The following is a 10641-nucleotide window of genomic DNA, read 5'->3' as shown; positions in this document are numbered from 1 at the left end:
ACATGCAAAAGACGATGATTCCCAACTAAAACCAACTTCACAGGTGATGTTACGTGCTTACAAGTCTTGGACGTCGGAAATAATAAAATTACAAGCCTGCCCCATTCATTGGCCAAGCTTACTTCATTAAGGTCTCTGGTGGCAGTCTACAATAAAATAACAAGTTTCCCCAAAGGTAAGAAATCACTTAGTTTGTCTTTTTTTACATTATATTTTTATGTAAACTATTGAGTTTTTAGAAGTATGGTAAGTCACTTCGGAATATGGGAAAGTGAGTATTCATGTGATATGTTACCATATGTCATGGGTATACTGTATATGTCTGAAAAAAGTTCTTGTAACTTTGTGTTTAAGTTTGAGTATAATCTGTAACGTGTATAGCTATTGACCTGTGCAATACAGATTTCTGGACTGCTCCTGGGCGCACAATAAATGGCAAAAAATCAACTTTCATTATTCTTATAAGATCTAACACATGCAGAGCACTTGACAGTGGGAAAAAAAATAATTAAGCTTGAGTGGCTGTACTTCATTGCAGAAGGTTGCATAATCAATGGGGGGGAGTTGTTGGGATGGAGTTGTGCCAGCAGGCCAGCAACAGGGAGCTGAGACCATGGTCAGGAGGGTGCTAGTGAGAGAGGTATGATGTTGCTACTGGAAGTTCAAAGGACTGTAACCTGGCTTAGCAGGAATATATAAAATGAACCATACAATTGCACTTATTTGTTAACTGGGGGGGGGGGGGGGGGTTAATCACCCCTTTCTGGAAGCTGAAAATATACTGAATTTTTTGGAGAGTGTAAGTGGGAGAATAATTCATACATTATTGCCTAGAAATACTATCATAGGAACTGCTAATCATTGCCACCAAACTGTCATGTTTCCAATTTTGTAATTTCTTTTTAGGCTTTTGGGTACATGGTATCCAAGTGAGGCATTATTTTCCTCAAAAAAGACAAAAGATTGCCTTTAAATTGCCTTTAAATTAACAAAATCAAAAGACAATAGTTTGGTTGCATTTGAATGGATACTCCAAAGAAAGAGAGCTGAAATTGGGCCATTGTTGTTGGAGTTATTTGCCCCTATTGCTTAAAATAAGAAAAAAAAAAAAAAAAAAGGAAATTTTATTTTTTATTTTTTATTTGTTTTAGTTTCTTTATTATTTTACGTTTATCTTTTAGTCATGTATCTTCTATCACATAAAATACTAAAATTACTATTCTTGAACTCACATTCAGTATATGATTGACAGCTCATTCATAGTATTTTGCAACACTCGGTCCATATGGCAATCAACTTGTACTATTTGTGTTCAGTGGTATTTATTTCATATATCTTAATGCCTTTTGAGTGATTAAATTAATCAACTGAGGGTGGGGAAGAGGTAGTTAACAACAGATACTTGGTTATGGTGTGTTGTTTCACCCTTATTAATTCTTCTGTATACTAGTTACTTTGTAGACTTGTACATGCAAACACATATTGTAAGGAAGTCATATATAAGCCACATTTCAAATGTGCAAAGGCTCTAACATATGAATTGCCTTATGATTATCTTTGGCTTTTCTATTTTATTTTTTCAATTTTGGTTTCACTAAAATCAATTCATATATGGTGTAAAGAGGTGTGTTGGGCATATTCTCAATCACATCAAAGGATAATATAGCATTAAAATGTTGCAGGGTCTGTTGGAAAGAACATATGAATGAAAATGAGTAAAAATTTCCCCACAAAAGAAGCTTATATTTGGCCTGTCAAATATAATTGTGAAACTACCCTTAACTCAATTTCAATCATGGGAACCCATGCCTATCCAAATGGTCACCTTAATATTATTATCATCACACCATCATCAGTATCTCTCTTACTATTATTATACCTATTATTTTTACAGTCACCCTTATTATGGTCTTGTTATTGTTATTTTTATACATGATTATTGATATATTCTGTAATACTTTAATTTGATCCTCAACCAGACCTGTGTCAACTTCGAAGCCTCTCAGTGCTAATGCTGAGCGGCAACAACATATCCTATCTTCCGGAGGCCATTGGAGGACTCACAGGACTTCAGGGCCTCTACATAGACCACAATCAGCTGAAAGAATTGCCACGTTCATTGGCCACTCTGCCGATGCTCACCCGTATCTCTTGCTGTTGCAATTCTCTGACTCATCTTCCAGCTGTCACCTTTGTGAGCAGACCCACGTAAGGCTCTCATTATGGGTTTTGTTGGTTTTTGTTATATTTCTGTTGTAGCTGACAGTGGTTTTAGTTTTTTATTATTTTTAATACTTTTGAATCATTATCATTATTATCGTTATTATTATTATTGTCGTTATTGTCATTGTAGTTGTTTTTGTTGTAGTTGTCATTGTTGTCGTTGTTGTAGTCGTAGTCGTAGTCGTTGTCACAGTCGTAGTCGTTGTCGTTGTAGTTGTCGTTGTAGTCGTTGTCGTTGTAGTTGTTGTGTAGTTGTTGTCGTTGTTGTAGTCGTCATTGTAGTCATCGTAGTTGTCGTTGTAGTCGTCGTTGTCGTTGTAGTCGTTGTCATCGTTGTAGTCATCGCTGTAGTTGTACTTGTTGTCGTTGTTGTAGTCGTCGTAGTCGTTGGCGTTGTTATCATTATAGTTGTTGTCGTCATTGTCATTGTATTCATTGTTATCGTAGTCGTAGTTGTAGTCATAGTTGTCGTTGTTGTTGTTGTAGTTGTATTTGTTGTCGTCGTCGTCATTTTTGTCATCGTTGTTGTCGTCGTCGTCATTGTAGTCGTCATTGTCGTTGTTGTCGTCGTTGTCACTTGTTATTATTATTATTGTTATTGTTATTATTATTATTATCATTATTGTTATCGTTATCATCTTCGTCGTTGTCATCGTCATCGTTATTATTATTATTATTATTATTATTATTATTATTATTTATGATATTGTTGTTGTTATTAATTTTTATAGTGACATCTAGAGCTTGGTAAATTGACATGAAAAAAAAAATTAGGGGACATTTATGTATTTATTTTTTTATTTAAAAACAATCTGACTAAACAAGGACAGAGGTATTTTTCAGATAAATCAAATGAAAAGTTAGATAAGCAACATGAAAAACATTCTTCCTAGACATTTAATGGTGAACAATCTGTATTTTTTCTTTAATATTTTTGGGAAAATAGTAAAACAAATGAGTTGAGAAATATGGCAAATAATGTCTCTTTGACAGGTTAACCAGTAGAAAAGCATCAGTGAAATATAAGGGAAGCATGGTACATAAATCCATTTTCCTTGCATACTGCACTGGTGTCAATTATATATCTTTGTATTCGTTGGTTAAAAAATGCTCTTCTACATTGAAATTTTTTACTCAAAATACAGTAAAGTGAGTGATCATATATGATCTTAATTTCAGGATATTTTTCGACGATAACCCCAGGATAAACTACCTGCCATTTTCGATTGTGCAACAGTTTCGTTCTGGTGAATGCTGGGATCCTGTTGTCATGCAGACTTGTGGGTAAGTAGAGTATTTATGTCAGTTGTACAAGTTTTTTAACCCACTAACACTGGGATGCCATGTACATATGTGATTTTCGTTTATTAAGTTTGCTTTCACATAGATGGCTCCAAGTCATCAAGGAGCTAATTACTAGTCCTACTTGATTTCACCCTTGGATCTGGGTACTTCACTGCCTGCAAGTGGGCCAATATCCAGGCATTAAGTTAACTTTGAGTGGCTACTCTCATGGGTGTGTGGCTTGTAGGCTGGCCGCACATGTGAACACCATGTGAGGTGTTGAGACTCCTTGCCTCCCTTTTGTAATGTTATTATCTCTTTTTCTGCATAAGCGTGTTTTGCTTTTTGTCCATTTGCCAATATCTATATTTGTCATATTGTAATAGACTTTTTCTTTGCACAGACTCTGTATCATCTCTCTAGGTAATCCATATTTCAGTGCACTATTAATAGCAATAACCAACATTTTGTTATTTGTGACATTTTCATATTTTTTGGTAATATTAAATTTTCTTTAATACAACCTGCACTACCAGTCACAGCGGGTATGAATAGGATGAAGATAGTTTCCCATCCCTTCCTTTCCCTTCCCTTTCATTCCCTTCCCTTCCCTTCCCTTCCCTTCCCTTTTATTCCCTTCCCTTCCCTTCCCTTTCATTCCCTTCCCTTTCATTCCCTTCCCTTCCCTTCCCTTCCCTTTCATTCTTTTTCATTCCCTTTCATTCCCTTCCCTTCCCTTCCCTTCCCTTCCCTTTCATTCCCTTCCCTTTCATTCCCTTCCCTTCCCTTCCCTTCCCTTCCCTTTCATCCCCTTCCCTTCCCTTCCTTTTCATTCCCTTCCCTTCCCTTTCCTCCCTTTTCATTCCCTTCCCTTTCCTTCCCTTCCTTTTCATTCCCTTCCCTTTCATCCCCTTCCCTTCTCTTCCCTTTCATTCCCTTCCCTTCCCTTCCCTTCCCTTCCTTTTCATTCCATTTCCTTCCTTTTCATATCCTTCCCTTCCCTTTCATTCCCTTCCCTTCCCTTCCCTTCCCTTCCTTTTTATTCCCTTCCCTTCCCTTCCTTTTTATTCCCTTCCCTTCCTTTTCATTCCCTTTCATTCCCTTCCTTTCCCTTCCCTTCCTTTCCTTTCCCTTCCCTTCCTTTGCATTCCCTTTCATTCCCTTCCTTTCCTTTCCCTTCCCTTCCCTTCCTTTTCATTCCCTTTCATTCCCTTCCCTTCCTTTTCATTCCCTTTCGTTCCCTTCCCTTCCCTTGCCTTTCATTCCCTTCCCTTTCATTCCCTTCCCTTCCTTTTCATTCCCTTCCCTTTCATTCCCTTCCCTTCCCTTCCCTGTCATTCCCTTCCCTTCCCTTCCCCTCCTTTCCTTTTCATTCCCTTCCCTTTCATTCCCTTCCCTTCCTTTTCATTCCCATCCATTCCCTGCCCTTCCCTTCCCTTTCTTTTCATTCCCTTTCATTCCCTTCCCTTCCTTTCCATTCCCTTCCCTTCCTTGTCATTCCCTTCCCTTCCTTTTCATTCCCTTCCCTTTCATTCCCTTCCCTTCCCTTCCCTTCCTTTCATTCCCTTTCATTCCCTTCCCTTCCCTTCCTTTTCATTCCCTTCCCTTCCTTGTCATTCCCTTCCCTTCCTTTTCATTCCCTTCCCTTCATTCCCTTCCCTTCCCTTCCCTTCCCTTCCTTGTCATTCCCTTCCCTTCCTTTTCATTCCCTTCCCTTTCATTCCCTTCCCTTCCCTTCCCTTCCCTTCCCTTCCTTCATTCCCTTCCCTTCCTTCCCTTTCATACCCATCCCTCTCATTCCATTCATTCCCTTCCCTTCCCTGCCCTTCCTCTTCATTCCCTTTCATTCCCTTTCATTCCCTTCCCTTTCATTCCCCTCCCTTCCCTTCCCTTTCATTCCTTTTCATTCCCATCCCTTTCATTCCCTTGCATTCCCTTCCCTTTCATTACTTTCCCTTCCCTTCCCTTCCCTTCCATTCCCTTCCATTCCCTTCTCTTTCATTCCCTTCTCTTCCCTTTCATTCCCTTTCCTTTCATTCCCTTCCCTTCCCTTTCATTCCCTTATATTCCCTTCCCTTCCCTTTCATTCCCTTCCTTTCCCTTCCTTTCCCTTCCCTTTCATTCCCTTCCCTTTCCTTCCCTTCCTTTTCATTCCCTTCCCTTCCCTTTCTTTCCCTTTCCTTCTCTTTCATTCCATTCCTTTCCCTTTCATTCCCTTTCCTTCCCTTCCTTCCCTTCCCTTTCATTCCCTTCCTTTCCCTTTAATTCCCTTCCTTTCTTTTCCCTTCCCTTTCATTCCCTTCCCTTCCCTTTCATTCCCTTCCCTTCCCTTCCCTTCCCTTCACTCCCTTCCCTTTCATTCCCATCCCTTTCTTTCCTTTCCTTCCATTCCCTTCCCTTCCCTTCCCTTTCACTCCCTTCCCTTTCATTCCCTTCCCTTTCTTTCCTTTCCCTTTCATTCCCTTCCCTTCCCTTCCCTTTCATTCCCTTCCCTTTCATTCCCATCCCTTCCTTTCCCTTCCCTTTCATTCCCTTCCCTTCCCTTCCCTTCCCTTCATTCCCTTCCCTTCCCTTCCCTTTCATTCCCTTCCCTTTCATTCCCTTCCCTTCCCTTCCCTTCCCTTTCATTCTTTTCATTCCCTTTCATTCCCTTCCCTTCCCTTTCATTCCCTTCCCTTTCATTCCCTTCCCTTTCATTCCCTTCCCTTCCCTTCCCTTTCCTGCCCTTTCATTTCCTTTCATTCCCTTCCCTTTCATTCCCTTCCCTTTCATTCCCTTCCCTTTCATTCCCTTCCCTTTCATTCCCTTCCCTTTCATTCTCTTCCCTTCCCTTCCCTTCCTTTCATTCCCTTCCCTTCTCTTTCATTCCCTTCACTTCCCTTCTCTTTCATTCCCTTCCCTTTCCTTCCCTTCATTTTCATTCCCTTCCCTTCCCTTCCTTTCCCTTTCCTTCCCTTCCCTTTCATTCCTTCCCTTCCCTTCCCTTTCATTCCCTTCCTTTTCATCCCCTTCCCTTCCCTTCCCTTCCCTTCCCTTCCCTTCCCTTTCATTCCCTTTCATTCCCTTCCCTTCCCTTCCCTTCCCTTCCCTTCCCTTTCATTCCCTTCCCTTCACTTTCATTCCCTTCCCTTGCATTCCCTTCCCTTCCCTTCCCTTCCCTTCCCTTTCATTCCCTTTCATTCCCTTCCCTTTCATTCCCTTCCCTTCCCTTTCACTCCCTTCCCTTTCATTCCCTTTCATTCCCTTCCCTTCCCTTCCCTTCCCTTCCCTTTCACTCCCTTCCCTTTCATTCCCTTCCCTTCCCTTTCATTCCCTTCCCTTCCCTTCCCTTCCCTTTCACTCCCTTCCCTTTCATTCCCTTTCATTCCCTTCCCTTCCCTTCCCTTCCCTTCCCTTTCATTCCCTTCCCTTCACTTTCATTCCCTTCCCTTTCATTCCCTTCCCTTCCCTTCCCTTTCATTCCCTTTCATTCCCTTCCCTTTCACTCCCTTCCCTTTCATTCCCTTCCCTTCCCTTTCATTCTCTTTCATTCCCTTCCTTTACTTCTCATTCCATTTATCATTATAACGTCAAATATGCTTAGGTTCTACCTTGTCTTTGTTATTTCCAGTAAGCAATAAAAGTTATAATATGATAAGTAAATTTGTATATCAATTTATGTTATGCAAAGAGGATTTTTTTTTCTTTAAGTGTATTAATAAACTGTAGAAAGACTTTGAAAACTGCTAATATTATAGTCATTTATTTATATATTTATTATGATAATTGCATTATAATCTTTACAAGTTATCAGAAAAACAGAGAGATGACACTGTAATCACTTTTGTTAAATCATTCCAGATGCTTCCAGGACACATCACTCGTCAACAATACTGTTCATATCACTCCCAGAAGATATGCAGGGGAGAACATCACGCCAAGCTTAATGCTGCCACCAGAGATATCAAACATAACAGTAGGCACACACGGTGCAGTGGAGATTCCCTCCTTGAGAGAACTGTGCCTACGCTACATCTGGAAGGAAAAGAAAAACCCACTAAATGAATCCCGCAAGCTGAAGCTGTACAAGCTCTTCAACTGTATAAACTCAACCTCCTTGCCCTCTCACTTATGTGAGCTTATAGAGTTGGGACCAATAGCCAGCTGTGAGGCTCCCAAGTGTAGGATGCCAATTTTCACCTCTGCTAGTATAATTGTGCTATCAATTACGGTGACAGCGCGCCTCTACATAGAAGGAAATATTGTTCCCTCTGTTGTTTATTTCTGTTCGGATCAGTGTGCTAAGATATATGTACAAGAAGTTAAGGCAATGGTGGATGAATTCTCCATTTGGTTCCGGAACAGATTAGAGCAAGCATGCAATATTATTCTTTATTGAATTCGTGCAATATTTTGGTACTCATTTCCGGTAAAGTGCAGTTATTCCATGCTACATCAGCACTCCTGTTTGTCACCTAGGCACCTTGTATTATTAGAACATAGTAAAATATGACCTATTCTGTGATTAATGTTCTGTGTTAAATCTTTAAGGGGGATAAAAGTTGATTGTAGGTTTTTTCCCTTCTTAACTGATTTTAAATTTAAGCATGTTACGTGAGCTTTCAAGGGAAGCATATTATGGTTTGCTTTGACAAGGTGAAAAAAGTAGATAGTGAATAATTAAAGAGTTATGCTGTCAATGAAGATGAAGATTTTGACTCATAGTTAGAATATTATTACATTTTTTGAAAGAACTCTTGATTCATATGAAGTATTTAAGTTATTAAAAAAGTAATAACTTGCATCTGTTTAATGCAAACTACTAGGACTCTTCACTTCCCAAAAGTAACTAATAAACATATCAAGAACATAAAAGAGTAATGGTAAATTTTCAACATTTTGCATGGAACTTGTGTCCCACATTGCAGACAATTCATCTTCGTCTGCCACCATCCAACATACACAACCCATATCCTTGCACTAATAAGTCTCACTTGCATATCTTCTAGTGATAATGATTTTTTGACAGCAATCTTAATTTCCAACTATATTCTCTTTCATAAGTATGTTTCACTTTAAATTATTATTCCGTGATGTTGATTTCACTTACAAAATATCATTACATAGAGGGATTCACAGTTAGGAGAGTTTCATTAATTTAATGGAGTAGAAGGCTATATTTTGATTTTATTCTGCAACATAATTTTGTAGGAAAATACATATCACTATATATAGTAGAAGGAAATATAATAATGATTGTATATAAACTCTTTTGTCTCTGAAAAATAATTCCCTTCCAGTTTTCAATAGTTGATCTAAATGTTATATTAATTGAATTGGTAGTTTTTATTTTAGAGGAAAAATGTCCCAGCATCTATATTCTCTAGGTAATAAAATGTGCCAAATGCCAAAGAAAGCTTTAGCATTGTAAATGTAAGCATTAATTTTAAGGCTTAAAGAAATGTGCTGAAAAGCATACCCGCATCCCCTTGATTACTAGTATTTCACAGTGTCCTTTAGAAAATGACTTAGCACAGTCTTGGGAAATGTATTGTGCAGATATATTTAAGATACAAGTAATCTTCTCATAGGTGTAGAAAGAGAAAGAATGTGTATTACAGTATATCATGATATTTGTTTATAACTCTGTAGAAACTACATGAGTTTTTAAGTGTTTCATGGATCTTGTCATCATAAACACCTAAATATTGTATGGGTCTTTGACACATCATAAGAAATGGCAATAAACACATTCATCTATGCACTTGCTAGTATACTTTACCTTTACATTAAGGACAAACAAGTATTAGTTGCTTGGATAAGAAGAAAAATACACTTGTAAATGCCAATTCTTTTATTTAAATGCAGATGAAAAAAGCTATAAAGAAAAGCAATTTTCTCTTAGAGAGAGAGTAGAAAAAGATTAGGGAATCAGCTGAATAATAAATTGTAGTATTTACACAAAATCAAATGTGCATAGGAATTAATATGAGAGAAATTGTTGTTTCAGAGAAAGAATTATTAAAATTTACAAGACTCTGATGAGGCTATGTTATGCTATTACAAGGAATCTTGAGGTAATTACTCTGTCTTTACTCAGTGCATAAATGTCTTCTGTAAGTTAGGCATACATTATGCCACAGTTTTGTTTTCAGTGTGTACTGGATCAAGTAACATTATATGAATATAATCTGTATAGTTGATTAAATTACATTATATTCATTTAATCCCTAGCTATGTATTAAACATATATTTCTGTTTATCAGTCTATCTCCAAAACTATCATGCACGAGAGAGTTCAAAAGTTACCTGTCCGCGAGAACTCAATCAGTAAAAATCCATGAAAAAGTATCATCAATGCAATCAGTTTCGTTCGGTGTTCCACAAGGCTCAATCCTTGGCCCAATCTTATTTACTATATTCATAAATGATTTGTCATCAATTGCAAAAAACTGTCTTCTTGTTCAGTACGCCGACGACTCTCAATTTCTTCACGCTGCCTCTGTAGACAATCTAAATGAATTGATAGAAAAGACTAAACAGACCCTAACAGAAGCAAAAAATTACTTTGATATGAATGGCCTGAAACTAAATCCACAAAAAACACAATGTATTTTCATTGGCAGCCGTCAGAACATAGCAAAAATACCCACAGATACAGTTCTTGATTTCCAAGGTTGCTTCATCAAACCCAACACAACAGTAAACAACCTAGGGGTACACGTAGATAGATACATGACATTCGATACACACATTGATCACATCTACAGAAAAGTAATGGGCACACTGATATACTTGAATCATATAAAAAATAAAATACCCACAGAAACAAGAATTGCTGTTATACAAACACTAGCACTTAGTATCCTTAACTACTGTCTTAACATCTGGGGCTCCACAAACAAGACACAAATACAAAGGACACAGAAACTACAGAACTTCGCGGCAAGAGTAGCACTGGGAAATTTAAATAAATATGACCACATCACACCACATATAAACAAACTAAAATGGCTATAAGTACAACAGAAACACAAATATGACACGTGTATTCTGATCCATAAAATAATACAAGGAAATTACCCAAATTGGCTTTTACCTATACAAACAACAGGTAACATAACAGGTGTCCTTACAAGGCAAAATAACTCTTTA

The 10641-nt window shown here is 38.0% G+C and overlaps 1 protein-coding gene across 1 annotated transcript; it reads left to right on the top strand.

Moving 5' to 3' along the window:
- The first annotated feature begins 38 nt into the window (after nucleotides 1–38).
- On the top strand, nucleotides 39–9250 carry LOC125045896. Its single transcript, XM_047643482.1, has 4 exons — nucleotides 39–175; nucleotides 1980–2208; nucleotides 3403–3507; nucleotides 7348–9250. The coding sequence occupies exons 2-4, from the start codon at nucleotides 2012–2014 to the stop codon at nucleotides 7883–7885; spliced, it is 840 nt and encodes a 279-aa protein (XP_047499438.1). The 5' UTR covers nucleotides 39–175; nucleotides 1980–2011; the 3' UTR covers nucleotides 7886–9250.
- The last annotated feature ends 1391 nt before the right edge of the window (nucleotides 9251–10641 follow it).

Source organism: Penaeus chinensis, chromosome 38, assembly GCF_019202785.1.
Source record: "Penaeus chinensis breed Huanghai No. 1 chromosome 38, ASM1920278v2, whole genome shotgun sequence".
In the NCBI taxonomy this organism is placed as follows: Eukaryota; Metazoa; Arthropoda; class Malacostraca; order Decapoda; family Penaeidae; genus Penaeus; species Penaeus chinensis.
The sequence above is the reverse complement of the archived record's forward strand: the minus strand, read 5'-3'. Positions and strand labels throughout refer to the sequence as shown.

Coding starts and splice junctions, on each gene's coding strand:
- LOC125045896 (XM_047643482.1), top strand. CDS start 2,012: ATGCTGAGCGGCAACAACATATCCTATCTTCCGGAGGCCATTGGAGGA. Junction 2,209..3,402: donor ACCTTTGTGAGCAGACCCAC/GTAAGGCTCTCA, acceptor TCTTAATTTCAG/GATATTTTTCGACGATAACC. Junction 3,508..7,347: donor GTTGTCATGCAGACTTGTGG/GTAAGTAGAGTA, acceptor AAATCATTCCAG/ATGCTTCCAGGACACATCAC.